Below are 18,593 nucleotides of genomic sequence, written 5' to 3' on the forward strand. Positions count from 1 at the left end.
TTCGATATAGTATCTCTACATCCAGAGGAAATATTGTTCTCCGTAAAATTGATAATAACACCACGAAGAATATGAAAATCTCCGAGTCGAAAGAGAAAGACAGGCAGAGAGAAAGAGAGAGAGAGAGAGAGAGAGAGAGAGAGAGAGAGAGAGAGAGAGAGAGAGAGAGAGAGTGGAGAGTAGAGAATAAAAGAGATCTTATCGAGAAATTCCAACTTATTAATAAGCGTAGAATCTTAATCGGTATTAAAAGAAGAAGCAAACAGAGCTAATCGATTTGACGTTTAATCCTTGTCATGAAAGACGAGCAGGCTATGATCGATCTCTCGTATCTTTTTCTTTGTTTTTCTTTTTTCTTTTTTAGATATTCGAGATCGACAGAAACAGAAAGAGAAAGAGTAAAAGAAACAGAGAGAGAGAGAGAGAGAGAGAGAGAGAGAGAGAGAGAGAGCAAAAGTTTTACGTTTAGTCCGAACGTAGGATTAGTTTCTCGACGGCTTCTCTTCAAAGGTGTCCTTGAGAGATTCCCTCCCTCTCTTCCTCCTCCTGTTCCTTCTCCCATGGCTCATCCTCTAAGCCCATCTCCGATCGAAGGTCATTCGATATATCGTGCCTCCGAAATCGAATGCGTTCATCCAATAGGTATTCCAATGAGGCGAACAAGTCGAAAAAGAGAAAGAGTGGGTTAGAGCGCGTGCGAGAGAGAGATAGACAGACAGACAGACAGACAGAGAGAGAGAGAGAGAGAGATAGATAGAAGAAGGAGACAAGAAAAAAGAAGAAAGAGAAAAGAAGAAAGGTGATGCAGACGGATGGCGTGCTACGATCGGTAGTCTTGTTTCTCGTCTACGAAAGAGGAAGGAAAGACTAGCTGGATGAAGAAGAGTCGGCTACCGAAGGAGAAGGGCCTTTTGCGCGGCAGGGCGTAGCCCGCAGCTCCGATCATTACCGACATTGTCCACTAATGGATATTTATGAATGCACCAATCAACGCCACCACTACCGGGCTTCAATGCAATCAGAATCGATTATATAGATTTCGCCTGTGGAAACCTTGCCTCTCGATCGTCCTCGCGAACTTTCAGAGCGTATCGAATCTCTCTCTCTCTCTCTCTCTCTCTCTCTTTCGCTCTGTGTGCGTGTGTGTTCTCTCTCTTTCTCTCGCTTCTCGGTTGTCTTCGTCGACTGTTGTATTTCGAGGATCTTGATAAACGTGATCGCGTATCGATTGTCAATATTAACTTTACGGTTGTTATCTTTCTTAACGAAAGAAAATATATGTATGTATGTATATATATATATATATATATATATATATATATATATATATATATATATGAAGGGAAAGATAAAACACGGTGGAATATTTATTTATTTTCTTTTTTTCTTTTTCGTCCTCTTCTCTCCTTTTCCGAAGAAGTCTTCTCGGAAAGGACCTGTTTTGATCTCGCCGACACAAGACGGTCAGGACGGATGATTTTGTTCGGAAACAAAAGGGTCGATCGGACGTGCTAATGAGAGAAGCGGACCTGGACCGAAACTCTGTGGGGGCGGGATGGCGTTGGCGATGGCGATGGCGATGGCGATGGCAGTGGTGGTAGAGGTGGTGTGGTGGAGAGGGAGAGGGAGAGACACACCGTGGAGTTGCACGTCCCCCGTGCGTGCGACGTAATCGCAAAATTTTTCAAAAGTCACGAAGTGCGTTTAGGCCCGCACCTATATCGCGTCCTCTTGAATAGTGTTACGGGTTATAACGTGCCGTGAACTCGCCGTGAACGCGCCGTGTATAATATCGCGTACGGCGGCCGCGTGCATTGTATGTTTACGAGCGGTGCCAGAGGGGAGCTCTGCTCCGATGCATGCTATTGCCAAGGAAAGAATGAGGGAACGAGAGAGAAAGAACGAGAGAAAAAGAGAGGGAGAGAAGTGTATAGTCGGGCAACGCGTGTCCGTATCGACGAGGATGTATCGACGGCAGCTTCGCCCTCGGCCATTCGCGTGTGGTCCATCTGGAGCGCGTTGCACTTTGCAATTTTGCCACCCGCATGACGACGATAGGGATACGACGTAGGGATAGAATGGTAACGGGAGGTGGGATAAAAGAAGAGGAGAAGGAAGAGGAGAGAGTTCTTCTTTCCTCCCTTCCCGACTTTATCGCCTTGGAAAATTTCAATCGTAGCGTAGAAAGTGGGATTACACAGGAGGATTTTCTCATGGTCGTGTCTTGTTGCACGACGTAAAACGTCGTTTCTTTTCTCTTCTTCACTCTTTTTATTTTGTCGTTTTGTTATTTTTCATTTTTATTTTTGTTGTTGTTTTTACCGTTATTGTTATCATTATTAGGTTTACGGAGATCGGGACTTATTATTACTCTTACTTATCGGTGATCCTTTAAATTCTTACGAGATTATCGACGAGAAAAATTAATGTCGTTCGAGAAGTAGAAAAATCTTACGCGTTTTATCGCAGCCAAACAAATCATTTTTGTATACGTATACGCGCACACACGAACACGCGCACATATATACGTATTAATATTATACATATGAATATATCGAGGAAGTTGGAAGCTTCCTTGTGCGAGCCACGTTCTATCAGGATTTAAGATGGATTAGATTGATATACGATCGATGCGTAATACTCTAGGCCCCTAACCTTGGTGTCAAGTTATACCGGGCGTGTGTTACGGTTCTAAACCAAAGTACGAATAACTCGGGCATGGTGTTGGAACAGCTAACGCACGGTTTGCCAGGACTTTATAGCCAATTCATTTTATACGTTATTTCCCATGAAAACGATCGTTACAAGGGAAAAGACCCGAGGAGCGAGTTCTTCGCGTACTTTCTAAAGTGCCACTGGAAAATTCCGACCAGTAGATGCTTGTGGCCTTGGTCACGCGAATTTCTATTTTTTCTCTTTTTTCCAACACAGAATTTCAGAATTGGAGAACGACGAGAATATCCAAGCATTTATCGAAAAAATTATAACCAATTACGTAACGGGATATTAATGTTATAAACATCGATCGTTTCCCACTATTTCGAGATATACTCGAAACGAGATAAGGAACTAGACTCTTGATTTAGAAGTCTCCACGGAAAATCGAAAACCGAGGAAAATTGCAGTAGTACGGGGCCATCAACTCCGTTTTTAGATCCCCCAAAGGATTTTCGAAGGGATCCCCGTCCGCCGTACTCGTTCGCCAATGATGAAGGTGGATCGGTGGATTCCGCAGCGACGGTGGCATCATCGTGAGAATGAAGAACGACTCGGAGGTGTCCACCTAAGGTTACTAATGATCCCGTGGGCTCCGTGGAATACATATGGAGCGGCCAGTCTGAATTAAAATCGTTCGAGCTATAGCGCAACGGGGCTACATCACTCCCCTCTCTTTTCCCTTCGTCTCTCTCTCTCTCTCTCTCTCTCACTCTCTCTCTCACACACACACACTCACTCTTTCTCTCTCTCTTTCTCTCTCTCTTACTTACTCTGCCTCCTTCCACCCTTCTATCTTCTCCTATGATTAATGGAGAGTTCACACTCAGAATGCACACACAGGATAATTAAGGGGATATATTCCGACCACCGAGTCTACATACAGTTTTGAAGGATGTAACGGGTGACGAATTCTCGCGCAAATGTCCTCCCGTAGTTTCATAGTCGATCCCGTTCCTTTTATCTCATTGTTTATATCCCCTTTATCTTAATCTTTTTATTTCCCATAACACTTTCCTTCGCTCGTTTAATATACCACGATCTCACTTCCATCCATATCGTATCGCGATTTCATTCGATCGTTCTACTTAGAGATTCGAGTAATATTAAGAAATATCGATACGAATTTTTCGAACGTTCGTTAAAGAAATGAATCATTTACGATCGTTATCGATTCGAAAGGAAATAAAGTTCAGCGGGTTGAATCGATTCGATTTAATACACCCGGTACAACGATTCCGGTCCTGGCGAGTCTTAAGATCCGTCGCATCATGCCGCTATGGAGAAGAGAAAAGGAAGAGTAGGAGAAGGAGAGGGTGTCCTAATCATTAATTCAGGGATTAGGCGTAAACAAACGATGATTTGATAACGTCCAGAGATCCAGATCCGCCTCTTACGGGCTACCGAGAGAACAGGGAATCTTCTCTTTATTCGAACGTCCTGTATGGAAGGGGCATGAGAAAGAGAGAGAGAGAGAGAGAGAGAGAGAGAGAGAGAGAGAGAGAGAGGAGAGAGAGAGAGAGAAAGAGAGAAAGGATGAAGAGAAAAACGAAAAAGGGAAAGGACGATAGGATACATGTATTATAGGTTCAGGTGATATATCCGCTCGTTTCGTTCTCTGTATACGACTAGCGGAGAATAACGGTCGATTAATTTCCGCTGATGTCCGTCCAGCTCGTCCACAGAATTATCGGCCTTTCCGGCCAAGTTCTATGCATCGTGGAATTCTTTACGGGATCGTAAAGGACAACGCAGATCCTTCCAAAGATAGAATATCGTCGGGGACGAGTTGAAAAAGCTAAAGTAAATCGGTGAACGAGCTTTGTCGGATTTTTTTTTAATATATATTTTTTATCTTTTCTTATTCCTTTTTTCTTTCATTCTTTCTTTCTCTTTTCTTTTCTTTCTTTTTTTTTTTTTTTTTTTTTTTTATTAAAACTTCTCTTTGTTTTTGTTTTAATCTTTCAGATCCTCGAAGTCAGTTCGTCGAACGCGAGTCGTTTCATTCTGTTTTTTAAAAGAAACATTTATCGTTGGTATTATATTTCATCGTGCCGGTGATATATCGTATCTTTTTAATGTTTCGAAAAACTATTTCATTCTATAGAGAGCTATTTGTTTAAATCACGAACAACGTTATATACCGAAGAAAGCCAAACGAATGCCAAGACTGGTTCTCAACGGTGTACCAAATGAAGAGCGTTAATAACGACGCCAGCAGTGTGTTGTAACGCGGTGCGAATTTATAACCCGCCTAATATGTGGCAAATTGGCCGAAAAGAGCAGAACGGAAAGCGAAAAAAAGAGAAAAGGACCGCGGAGTGCAAAAGAGAGAGAGAGGGGGGAGGGAGGGAGGGAGGGAGGGAGGAAGGGAGAGGAAGAGGAGAGATTGTATGTTCTCTGGATAAATACTCCCATTTTTTATTTTTCTTTTTCATTTTTCCTTTTTTTTTATTTTTTTTTTATTATTTTATTTCATTTCATTTTATTTTATTTTTTTGCGGTATGATCATGTAAGTCACCTGGCTCTTGTATTTTTTTATTCCGCCCCTTTCTCCTCCTTTTTTTTTTTTTTTATCACATTCGTTGTATTTAAATTCGGTCACATATTAAGTGATAAAAAATGTTTTGTAATTAACAAAATTTATATTCGAGTTTATTTCCCATATCAAAAAAAAAAAAAAAAAAAAAGGAAGAAAAAAGGAAAAAAAAAAAAGAAAAAAAAAGGAAAAAAAAAAAAGACACGTTATATCAGCAAGAGATCCCCGAAGCATGGACGAACGAAGCATCCCAACGTATACTTCTATTCCGTAAACAGGGGTTGGTTCGATATGAGTCAAAAGGTAAGGTAAAGAAGAGAAGGGAGGTTGTTACGTGTATGGTTATGTCTCGAGTTAACGGTGGTGGTTGATAGTGTTGGTGTCTAGGAGGAGTAGGAGAAAAGCGCCATTCTTTTATAAGAAGCTCACATAAATTGCGACACCCAAGAGTTAAAAGCAGTCTTAAATTACGGTGCCGTCGACTCCTTGATGAATTGAGTGCTTCCACCTTCCACAAGCTCTCTTCTATCCTCGCGCGTTTCTTTTCGTCGTCGTTTTCCTTTCGCATCCAGCGAACCCAAAACCTCTCCCCGTCGGTCTCTCTCCTCGTCTCATCTCTCTCTCTCTCTCTCTCTTTCTCTCTCTCTCTCTCTCTCTCTCTCTCTCTTTTTCTCTCTATCACCATCACCTTCGCCATATATACTATCCTCCACCGCTTTAGGAGAAGGAGGATATTATATATGTACATTGTTTTTAGGTACCTCTTTCACGGCAGAAGCTTTCGATTAGTTTTTTCGAAGGAGAGAGGCTTAGCTAGTCTCCTCGAAATCGTCGTCCTATCTCGGCTATCTTTCCGCGTAACCGGCCTCCCTCGGAATCTGATCGAACTACTTTTCGCCTCTCGGCGAGCTCTACAGCTCTACATGATGATGGTGCGCTCCTCCCTCTTCTTTTCCAACCAGTGATTTTCGTCGTTTCGCCGAGCGAGTATAAATTAGCCCGAAATTCGCGTAAACAAGTTGTAATCGCGAAGAGAATCGTGGTCACTAATCACGAGAGTGTCTCTCTTGTCTCACTGTATGCCGACAACCACCCTCTTACCTCTCTTCCTACTTTTTTCATCTCTGCCCCAATCAGATCTCTTTTTCTTTCTTTCTTTCTTTCTTTCTTTCTAGAGTCGCAGCCGAGGCTTCTTGAACGTCGCGGCCAGTTCTGGCCTTGCCTCCTTTTGTTTTTTAATATCGCTGTGTATTTTATATTTCTGAAATCCTATCTGATCCTCGCCGACTGATTTATATGCATGATGATACACGCGTGCCGGCACTAACAACGAGGGAAAGAGATAGAAGAGCGAGAGAGAGAGAGAGAGAGAGAGAGAGAGAGAGAGAGAGAGAGAGAGAGAGAAAGGAGAGGAGGCCCCGAGAGAGGGCCCTCCCCACTCCTCCCCACACTTCCCAGCAGCCCACATCATATCTCCTCGAGATCATCGGGCCGGCAAAGCGCAAACAGAAAATAACTGGGTTACGTTTAGTTTTATTTTGGCGCTGCGCTTACCGCGTTCAGATCATGCTGGTTGGTGGCGATGGTGGGATGACTTGGGCCAGTGGTTGTGGCGCGATCAACGTAAGAAATAGAGAGAGAAAGAGAGAGAGAGAGAGAGAGAGAGAGAGAGAGTCAGCGCGACGGTAAGCGGGAAGATACGTTATTGTTCTTGGAATGATTCCAAATAAAGATTTCACCGGCACCAGTATATTTATATACATGTGTGCGCGCGTATGTGTATATACAAACGTGTGTTTACGATCTTGAATAATAAAATCTCGGAGAACGGCTCCTCGAAGAAACGCTAACCTCCGTTTAGTTTCAATTCCAACTTACCGAATTCGTCCACGGAAATGAATCGTATTAATTTATTGAAACCTTTTACTTTTTTTAATCGAACGTCGAACAAGGCCTATGCGTTCTTCGAATGACTTTTATTTTAGTTATAATTATTACGAGGGAATGTGTATTACGTTATGAAGTTTTCTTTTCTTTTCTTAATTCATCGATCTCGAACAAGTGAAAGGAAAGGAAAGAATAAAAAAAGAAAAGGACAGAAAAAGGGAAGGGAAGAAACTACGCTCCTTAACACCACGAGCATTCGGCATTAGCCGCGATTATCATATTCTCGTTGGAGATCTGGTACCATAAATTTGATCTCGTTATCTCGTTTACGAACTGAAACGTGCGGCACGAGGGAGAAGAAGAGTCGGTCTGTCGGTCGGTCGGTCGGTCGGTCGGTCGGTCGGTCGGTCGGTCGGTCGTCTTGGTAGAAATAGAAAGAGACAGAGCAAGAAAAAGAGAGAAAGAGAGAGAGAGAGAGAGAGAGAGAGAGAAAGTAAAAGGAAGATAAAAAAAGAACACAGCGAAAAGAATCCAAGACGATCGAGATCTAGAACAGTTTTAAGAAACCATTTTGAACTGTAAACGAAACCTCCAAAATGCAATACCTCGTGTAAAACGTTTGCGATCAGCGATCTCTGTATTTCTTAATTTTTGATTTCTCCCAAGTTTCTTTGGACGAATGAGATTACTGTTTTTTCGCAATTCGATATTGCATTACATCGTTATCGGGTATCACGAACTTTCTATTAAATTTTTCATGATATTTGTGATTTTAGGGAAGGAGTGTGGGAGGGAGGAAGTGGAGGACAGTGATCTCTTGTAAGACTTGGAAGGAAGGAATGGAAAAAGAAAGAAATTCGTGAGATAACTCGATGGATGCCGGTGAGCGATACGATGAGGTAGATAGAGAAGAAGAAGAAGAACGAGAAGAAGAAGAAGAAGAAGAAGGAACGGGAGATGAAGGAGGAGGAGGAGGAAGAGGAGGATGGGTACCACCGAACCGCGTTCCGGTGATGTATGCTCCCGTCTTGTCGTCCGAGTCCGCATCAAGTTTATATCGCGGTAATCAAATCGCCCGGTATAAATTTCGCTTATGCGCAGTTATATACGTGCCGAGAGGAGACGAGGACGAGGACGAAGACGAGGACGACAACGACAACGACAACGACAACAACTACGACTACGACTACGACTACTACTACAATGAATTTAACCAAATTCGAAAGGACCACGAATTTTTAAAATCCTCAATCTTATTCCTTTTCATAAATTTCTCCCTCCCGTCTTTCTTCATTTTTTATTTATTTATTAATTTATCTATTCTTCCTTTTTTCTTTCCTGTCCTCTTTTGTATATCTTCCACGTTTTATCTGAAATTTATGCGCGATTATTATTAGCATTTTCTTCGATTAAAAATCTGTCAATTATGATAATTCATATAATCGATTAGTTGCAGGATCAATCCTGACATTTCGGGCATCATTTTCGCGATATAAAAGACACACCCAAAGGAGACAGGAAAGATGCAAGGTAGGAAGGATGTATCTTTCGAAGGAGCGGAAGTTCTCCCGTACACGAACCGAACCGAACCGAACCGAACCGAACTGAACCGGTCGAGCTCTCTTAGAGAGAATGGTACGAATTTGGCGGTGGTGAAGGGACAAGAAGAGGTATCGTGATGCATCGGCGTTGCCTCTCCTTCGTGTCGGCACACCTTCTTCTTCTTCTTCTTCTTCAAAAGAGTGAGAAAGAGAGAGAGAGAGAGAGAGAGAGAGAGAGAGAGGAGATGCGTCTTAAGTTCGATTACGTCTAATGATGCCTACACGATGCGAACGGAAACGAAGAAGAAGAAGAAGAAGAAGTCGTGGGCGAGAAGGTCTAGTCGCCTAATACCATCGACCCTTCGTTTCTCTCGCTATCCCTTTCTCTTTCTCTCTCTCTCTCTCTCTCTCTCTATTTCTTTCTTTCTTCAAAAAGAGAGAAGAAAAATAAGAGGGCGGTCCGTTGAAGCGACCGGCAAATTTCAATATTTATAACTTATTGTCTCGAATTTAGGAGCATAATCAGAAGGGTCGAGCAGTATTCTCCCATGGTAGTGGTAATGGTTTTGTTGGTGATGTTTGGTGCTTCTTTACCGTTCGTGGTGATGGTGGTGGTGATCTTACCTCAAAAGACTTTCAAAACTTTCGCTCGTCATTGTCCTAGAATTTCGAGTAAGACTTTTATTGTCTCTCATGACTTATTATATCTTCTGGTCTTGTTCCGCTACTACTACTACTACTACTACTACTGGTTTTCTACTTTCTCCATAAAAGGAAAACTTTTCGAAAGGAATTAGATCAAAGAGCTCGTCCGGTGTGTTCGGTAATCGGTGATTCAGCGAATATCCTTTGGAGGATAGTTTAGTTAGGAGGAGGTTAAAAGAGGGTTCTCGGGAGTCAAGTTTGAGGAATGGCACGAGCGGTGTGTGTCCTTGTTAAAGCGAGACTTATGGTTAAGCGTTCTTATGCAAAAGTTATCACGTGGACGTGGACATGGACGTGGACATGAACGTGGACATGGACAGGATGCGCACAGAACGGTTTACACACAAGGACGAAGTTACCATGGTCGGAATCGTGGCGCGTTGGAGGGTGAGGGACGATGGGGAGAGACAGCGAGTGGGGTGAGGGGAGGGACGTTCGATGCCCGATGCTGTAGGTACGAGGACTATAAATCATAATTAGGCTGCGCTCGGTAGCCGTGGAGCGGCTGCAGGCCCATTAGCAGCAACAATGCACCCAAGCAGCTTAAGACGTCGTTGTTACCAGAAGAAGAGCAAGCCGGCTTGGTCCATTCACTCGAGGCAGATCATATCGAGTATAAAACGAAACCTCTGAGAGGAGAGAGGAACGAGAGGAGAGAAAGAGAGAAAAACAGGGAGACAGACAGAGAGAGAGAGAGAGAGAGAGAGAGAGAGAGAGAGAGAGAGAGTAATGAACGGCTACGATTTCGCGTCGATACGTGGAAAGATATTATGAATAATTCTACGTCGAATAATTTTTTATCGATATGCGACTCGAGAAATGAGAGAGTCGATCGATCGATCGATCGATCGATGAGAGAGTCGGTCGTCGATCCTGACTTGGTAATTATTCTTTTCGTTCGACGGCAAGGATCGTGTTACCACTTCGATAATAACGTATGTAACCCGGCCACTTTTATTTTTATTCACTTTTCACAATGAATCAGCTGCAACGTTGTTATTAAGCTTACTTTTCATTACTTTTTATGATGCAAGCATGGTAATTAAGAGCGAGGACTCGTACTTGTATACGTACATGGACATTCAGACGCTCTCTCTCTCTCTCTCTCTCTCGCTTTGAATATCGTATACGAGAATTAATCGAGATATATTCGTTTTACTTGGTTTTTATATATTTTTAAAACTTTTTTCTTTCTGTTTTTTTTTTTTTTTTCAAATGACCATAAGGTAAGAAGAAAAAGAAACAGTTGGGACGAATACAGTTTAGAACGTTCACGCGCAGACAAGAGATTTTCAATCGACATGGGATATAGATATACGTATATGCATCGAAAAAGGGGGGTGGAGTGGGGTGGAACGGGGAGAGGAAAGAAGGGTGTGCCCGTGAGAAGGAATAAACAAAATAGTGACGAAGCAAACATCGGCCCTTATTCTGCCAGCAGTTCCTGACGTGACTTTGGTAGAAGAGATGATGAGGGCTCTCCGACAGCGAAAAAGGAACAAATGCGAAGAAAAAAAAAAGAAAGAGAGAAACAGAGAGAGAGAGAGAGAGGATGACTCGTGGTCGAGAGACGTTGACACTCTGGCAACAATAAAAACGGTAGCGGATCTCGTTATTGTCGATTACTGTTCATCCTCAAAAGTATAATTATACGAATCTGTATGGAGTTCTTTTTAAAATGTATAATGTCCCGGACTGACTCGTCGTATCATTCATGAATGAATCTCCTCGAGTCAAAACATCTTCCAACTTTTAACAAATAAATCAATCTACGATTGATTTGTAAATTAAATATTATATAAAATAATAATATTTCTTTTCTTGTAGATACATCGAGGCGTAACGAATACGATATAAATAAAATAATCGTGAAACGCAAGGAGTCCCCTTCGTAAAAGGGCCGAAAAAGGATTCACGCTTCGAACGAATTCGAATGATCGGAGATACACGTGTGACGTATTAATTGGAACCAAATCGTTCGAGCAAATGACGAAATTGAGCAGAAAATTTCCAATTTGGGTAAATCAGCGGGCGAGTAATCGGCGATTTAACGGGTGGATTCCTGCCAACTTTTTCTTTTTTTATTTCTTTGTTTTCTTTCTCTCTCTCTCTCTCTCTCTCTCTCTCTCTCTCTCTGTATCTCTCTCTCTCTTTCTTTCTTTTTCTATTTTTTTCTTTTCGTTTAGAAAGAATGGTACCCGAAGCTCGAACGGGTTCTTGCTAACAATGATCGAGCAGTATTAGCTTTCGATACGGAGGCGTTCGTAGGTTTTTGTACCGAATCATCGGCAGTAACTCTCATTTCGAATTTTATATAACCCTCGCAATTTTTATTTCCTTTTAATAAATCTTATTTCAACAAATATTTTCGATCGGTTAAAATAAACGACGAATGGAGAGGGAATATCGTAACATGAAAAAAAAAGTAACGCTGGTCCTCGTGACGATGAAGAGCAAATGCAAATTAAAAAGGTTTCTTTTCTCGAACAAAATAAAATCCGATTCGATCGGATTATCTTTCAATTCCGATTTTCTAAGAATCGTTTCGATATTTAATCTTATACTTAAATAATTATGGGTACGTTAAAATCAAGTATTCGATGAGCGTTCCGAAGACGTTTGATCAGCGACGAAGGTTATCTTGAAAAAGAAAGAAAAAAGAAAGAAAAGACAGAGAAAGAGAAAGAAGAAAAGATAAAGAGAAAGAAAGAAAGAAAGAAAGAAAGAAAGAAAGAAAGAAAGAAAGAAACAAAAAAGGGACTTCCTCCACTCGTGGAAGATTCAAGAGAGAGAAGCAGCGTTCGGAGGCTGATTGCCAGCGCAAACGAAGTAGTCGGCCGATTTCCACTTAGTGAATGTAATTTCGAGTGTAAAGAATTTCAGACCACCAAAGGTGACCACCACCGAGATGCTTGCTCGATGGAATCGTTGCGACCACTCCAATCGACGTCGATTGAAGCCACGGGACGACGGGGTCGACGTTATGAGAATTGAAGATTCATCGTCGACTACTTGACTCAAGTATCGACGTCTCATGATAATCGTTTGGCCTGCAACCAGCTTCTCTGCAACCTTTTTCACTCTTTTTCTTTCTCTCTCTCTCTCTCTCTCTCTCTCTCTATATATATATATATATATATATATATATATATATATATATATATATCTTTTTCTCCATCTCTCTTTTTCCGTTTGAGATCATCTTCGATTTCTCGACGCCGTATCTCGATCTTTTTATTTTGGCTTTAACCGCTGTATGCACAGCTGTGTTTTGATATCACGGAGAGAGAAATCATGTCGGTATTAACGAACGTAATGTTACAGATTTCGAAGGGGAGAATTCAATTTTATGTTCAATAATAAATACCGAGAGTAATTCCATTACATGGATGTGTCTGATCGGTCCAAGGAGGACGATTATTAAACGATTTTTCCTTTACGCAAGACGAGAGGAGTAAGCGTTCGGTAGTCGATAATAATTTCACTTTGACGATCACTTAAAAGTAACCGAGTAAAAGACCTTCTTTTTCGAAGGTCATCGATGGCTTGCTTATATTCACCTTCATTACCGACGGATCCATTAAAGCTCGAACCAAGGAAAGGAGTCCAAGGAGGAGGAGGAGGAGGAGAAGGCTGTTTATTCCGATCATTCGGTAGTAGAAACTCGTGTTCTTCCATCGTTCTCTACCGTACTTTTACATCGAACGTCGACCATTTCCATGGAGTGAATGACGAATGGGCAAAAGTCATGACGAATTATTACGCGAGGTACGTCATGCATCATGCTGCCAGCGTTTATCGCGCGGGAATAAAACGAAAGGATCGGTCGCAACGATGTGTGCTAGTGTCTTCTTAAATTTCATACTACACAACGACGAAGAGGAGGAGGAGGAGGAGGAGGAGGAGGAGGAAGAAGAAGAAAAAGAAGAAGAAGAAGAAAAGAAGGAGGAAGATGAAGATGGAGGTGAAGGTGGAGGTGGAGGTAGAGATGGAGTAGCACAAAATGACTTCCACCAAAGTGCCGAGAGACGGTAGAGGAGGTGCGTCGTCTATCAGTTCCACGCTATCTGATATCTCTTGGTAAAAGGCCGGTGAACGCGGACACGGCCAAGTCAATGATTTCAATCTGCTGTCAATGCCAACCAACTTTCGCTCGGTGGAGTCATTTACTAGCCTCTGCTGCTGCTGCTCAGGATCACTGTTGGCGCGGTCTGCCCGTTGATACTCGATCATATTCAAGTAACTAAGACCGTTCTTTCTCTTTCTCTCCTTAGTATCTCTTTTTCTCGTTTTTCTGCAATGGCTACCGGCGCGATTATCTCTACAGAACAACTATACGAGCATCGACGATGGATATGCGAGCCGCGAGATATTCGTCGAATATCATCGTGGATTTCTTTCTTTTTTCTTCTTTTTTCTTTACTTCTTCTTTTTCTTCTTTTCTTTTCTTTTCTTTTCTTTTCTTTTCTTTTCTTTTCTTTTCTTTTCTTTTTTACATTGCGCAAGTATACGTGAGTGATGGTAGAGAGTCCTCCTCGAGGAATACAAGTAGTTACAAGTCGAATAAGTAATTTTTGCGTTTCTTTTTATTATACCAAAGGACCTTGCTTGCATTTGATATTTATTTTAACGATTGTATAAATAATAAAAGGCGTGGTTCCAAGGGAATCGACTTTTACCTTTCGAAATCGTTACACAAAAGCTTGTACTCGGTCTGTTAGACGTCCCTTTTACCATTCGAAGGACCCCAAAGAATGCTATCTCGAAATCTCTCCTAAAGACTTTCCAATCGAACGGGAAACTCCTCGTTTCAAAGTTGGTACTATAAGTCGAAGAAGAGGGGAACGGTAAATGCTTTTATGGTCCGTGAAAAGAGACCGAGGGTTGTAGCCGACAAATTTGTCGGATATCGTCGATTTTTCAACCGAGGAAAACGATTCTCCTATCGGATGGGCGTTAAAGGGACGGTACGTCGAAGGATAGGGTGAAAGAGTGACAGAGAGAGAGAGAGAGACAGAGGGAGAGAGACAGAGAGAGAGAGAGAGAGAGAGAGAGACACGGACAGATATACAGAGGTAGGGAGTGTCGAGGTTCGCGTTTCAGAGGACGGACGGACATACGAGGAGATAGAGAAGGTGGACGAGTAAAAGTTGAAGAGAGAAGGAAAAAGAGAGAGAGAGAGAGAGAGAGAGAGAGAGAGAGAGAAGTGGTGAAAACATAGACAAGGACAAGGACGAAGGAGTAGACGTCGACGACCATTAGCCAACAGAGGGTGTGCAGGACCGGGGCACCCGGTATATATCTCTGATGTATTCCGATGTTGACGGAAAACCTGTAAAACGGCCTCACGCCAGCTTACCCGGGGATCTATTAGCGCCTGTTATAAATGGTCCCGTCGCCTCCGTCGATGTCAGCCGGTGTCGCTGAAAGGAAATTGACTACTCATCCCTACACGACGAGACGTATACTCCGAGTCGCCGCAACTCGGCTCAGCCAACCTGGACGTCCTAACCTTACTCCCACGTTTTTCTCGGGTAAGGTATGCCACGAGAGATGCGTGCAAACGAGAGAGAAAGAGAGAGAGAGAGAGAGAGAGAAATAAGTAAATAAATAAATAATAAGAGACCTCCAGATTCTCTGATATCTTTTGTATATATATCTATAAAAAATGACACTGTACGTTCTTCTAGCTTTTCTTCTTCGATAATAAAAGAATGCTCTCTCTCTCTTTCTCTCTCTCTCTCTCTCTTTCTCTCTCTCTCTCTCTCTCTCTCTCTCTCTCTCTCTCTCTCTCTCTCTCTTACATTCATAATTATCAAAATGATCTCTTATCCGTGCTAATAATTTTTGTTTCTTACATTTTTATGTTTTTATTACAACCAACGGAGAGAGACTATTATCTATCCTTCGAACGAAATTTCTAATCGTACGTGGAAGAAGAAGCTATAGAACAAGAAGAAGAAGAAGAAGAAGAAGAAGAAGAAGAAGAGAAGATGAGGTGGATGAGAAGGAGGAGAAGGAGGATGCAAGGCTTTAGAAGGATTCCGGTAGCCGGTGGCGTGCCAACAACGCTGGCGTTAAAATATGGTAATCGAGCCGCGGGATCGGCATATCGACGACTTGACAAACGATGCGACGCCCGAAGCAACGGACCACCAACAGATCGTACGCCACGGTACGTGCGGCTCTCCTCTCGATTCTCTCAGTCCTTCTCTCTCTCTCTCTCTCTCTCTCTCTCTCTCTCTCTCTCTTTCTACCTCCTTCTTCTCTTGCATCTTCTTTCTTACTCTTGGCCAGTCCCGCAATCATTTGTTATGTACGTGACTCGAAGGTGACTGCTATCCTGGCATCCTGCCATTCGTTTCTGCATCCTGCCGTTCGTTCGTGCCGCCTTTTCTCTCTCTCTCTCTCTTTCTTTCTTTCTCTCTCTTTATCCATCTCTATCTCTCTCCGTCTGTCTGTCTGTCTGTCTGTCTATCTATCTATCTATCTATCTCTATCTCTATCTCTTTTTCTTGATCGTACATAAGTCTTGGCACCTGGTCGTGCGATCATCTCTTCAATCGTGCTCCTCTTTCACGATAAACACCGTCGAGAATTCTTTATTCAGGCATAACGTTCAATCAGGTTAACATAGGAATAATAAATGTTTAATTCGTTTACTCGTTAACAGTGACTTACCAACGTAATTATCAGTGATATCGACCGACGAACGAAAGGATAATAACTAGCTGTCTGTCTCTTTCGATCTTTTTAAAACGTCCAACAATCAAGTGTCTTTTTTTTTTCTTTTCGTCTCCTATACGCCATTGATCGTTTATCGAATGGACCAACAACGGCGAAAAAAGGAAAGAAAAGAAATAAATAAACTCGACGTATAATGGATATCAAAACGAACATGAAATCGGTTTCCCAAGTGCTCGAGACGTTCGATCCAAGATCCAGACGAGCCACCACTCGAAGGGATTACGGGAAACGTCAAGTGCGTAGTAGTAGCGGCAGTTATGGTGGTTCGGAACGAAGTCGAACGGACGTATGGCCGATCGCGTTTAGTCCGGGTGTCACGTTCCTCTCCACGGGATCGCTTTAAGTGGTGTTATTTAAAGGATTTCGTAGAAATCCCAAGGATATCTGGACGGTGTAACCGTGGCCATCAATCCTATTAGTAGACGCGTCTATCTTCGTGAGGATTCCAACCGATCGAGTCGATCGGTTCTCCTCCTATCCGAGTATCGGATGAGAACCGTGTCACGTTGCATCGGGAATAACCCGCGAACATGGCTCTCACCTTGTCTACGAGCATCTTACAAAGGCTACCGTGCGTCGTTCGGTCGATCTTTTTTCTTTCTTTTTTTTTTTTTCAAAAGGAACAAGACTAAAGAGATGAAGAGATATTTTTCGAACATCGTATCGTTTCGTTCTCTCGTGTTTCGAAGTATTTACACATAAGACGTAATATTAATATGATATCGATAATGATAATGATAATAATCATCATAGTGACAATCGTACGGTTTTAGGGGGTAGGAATTAGTTTTATATCGATAATCTTCGTGATTGAAGATTGCACGGGTAGTGCGAGAGACGGAGAGAAAGAAATAGAGAGAGATAGAGAGAAAGAGATAACACGATGGGAGGAGCGTTTGCCATTTTCGTTGGACTATTTTATGGCGTTGTATATCTCGAAATGCTTCATTACTGTTTACGCGACAACGTGGCAAACATTTAGCGCGGGTATAACATCGTTCAATTTTGTGACTTTACTATCCCAACCGCAACACGGACATAGACGACGATGAATCCCTTAGATTTCGCTTTCGCAACGAACCGAACTTCATACGTCGAGTAAGATGCCAGACGTTAGAATACGATCAAAGAGAATACTAAGATGGCACGAAGTATACTTGAAGGAAGAGATATTCGTTTTTCTTGAAATCTGATCTCCATGTCGTTCACGATATTCAAATTTCAATGGCGATTATCCACGTTATTTTCTCGTAGTATACTTTTCATTCATTTCTACGTTTATAAAGAAATTTGATTATCTTTTTATTCTTTCTGATTCATCCATCCATCCATCCATCCATCCATCCATCTATCATCTTTTTCTTTCCTTCCCTTTTTTTTTATCTTACGACGATTTCCCATGATAGGAATATAAACGATAGACGGGTATCCACGAAAACTTAACTTAAATATTGGATTTTAATTTGTTAAGATCAAAGAGGCGTATCAAGTGTTTGGCGGTGAGAGAACATAAGAGAAGTTTTGGCGAGGTGGCAACCATAAGATGGGGTGAGTCGTCGAGGGACATGGCAATGGGACGCGAAAGACGTCTCCGTAATGACGGGACATAAATAACTTGGACATTTACGTGCGCATTGATTTAAGCAAACTAATGATTTCACTTTGACCGGTCGGCGGGTGAGAGGAACCAATGGCCCACCTTTCCTCTCTCTCTCTCTCTCTCTCTCTCTCTCTCTCTCTCTCTCTCTCTTTCTCTCCGTTACTCTCTCTTTCTCTTTTTCTTTCTCTTTCAAGGCTTCACCTCGGTCAGGTCTTCTCTGTCATATTGACGTTTATATCCACGCGCGTAATTTACATGTCTATGTCCGACAATTATTACGACTGAATCACCGTCGGCTTCTTTCTCTCTTCGTTCTTCTTCCTCTCACTTTCTCTTAATAATTCCGCACGAATTACTGAATAACATTCCGACTTTACGATTTATTCTTCTGTCTTTTCCTATAACACTTAGGTGTGCGGATCGTTAATATCATCCATCGAGAACTTTTAGATAATTGCTATAATCATCGAGATTGTATTTTTCTGTACTAGAGAGAAAGAGAAAGAGAGAGATAGAGTTTGCATCGAAAAAGAAAAAGGAAAAAAAATGATGGACGAATTATATCGATCGTTCGAATCATTCGATGATACTTTTTTGTTATTATTTTCCATGATATACTTATCGATATATAAGAGGCAAGAGGATGATGATTTAAGGAAATAAATGTACATATCGGTTCTCAGGCAAACGATGGTCGTTCAACAAACATTTACCTGCGAGTGACACGCTTGTATATGTTGGCATGTAGCATGCCTTTGTTACGCGAAGAGATAGACGCACATCTTCCACGATGGCAAAGGCAACGGTGGATAAAGATGGCAGCAGTAGCAGCAGCAGCAGCAGCAGCAGCAGCAGCAA

The 18,593-nt window shown here is 42.1% G+C and overlaps 1 protein-coding gene and 1 long non-coding RNA gene across 3 annotated transcripts; both read left to right on the forward strand.

Annotated features, from left to right (window-relative positions):
• The first annotated feature begins 10,774 nt into the window (after nt 1–10,774).
• LOC122636729 lies at nt 10,775–13,270 on the forward strand. Of its 2 annotated transcripts, none has more exons than XR_006329015.1 (4): nt 10,775–10,987; nt 11,216–11,407; nt 12,713–12,853; nt 12,923–13,270. It is a non-coding gene; the product is annotated as an uncharacterized LOC122636729 (long non-coding RNA). The 2 variants fall into 2 exon arrangements; XR_006329014.1 differs by having other exon boundaries at nt 12,713–12,842.
• A 2,017-nt stretch (nt 13,271–15,287) lies between these two features.
• LOC122636753 lies at nt 15,288–17,806 on the forward strand. The gene is made up of 2 exons (XM_043828337.1): nt 15,288–15,563; nt 17,607–17,806. Exons 1-2 carry the CDS (start codon nt 15,382–15,384, stop codon nt 17,743–17,745), a joined length of 321 nt encoding a protein of 106 aa, XP_043684272.1. The 5' UTR covers nt 15,288–15,381; the 3' UTR covers nt 17,746–17,806.
• Nucleotides 17,807–18,593: the final 787 nt, after the last annotated feature.

The sequence above is a fragment of the Vespula pensylvanica genome, chromosome 23 (genome assembly GCF_014466175.1).
Source record: "Vespula pensylvanica isolate Volc-1 chromosome 23, ASM1446617v1, whole genome shotgun sequence".
Lineage (NCBI taxonomy): Eukaryota > Metazoa > Arthropoda > Insecta > Hymenoptera > Vespidae > Vespula > Vespula pensylvanica.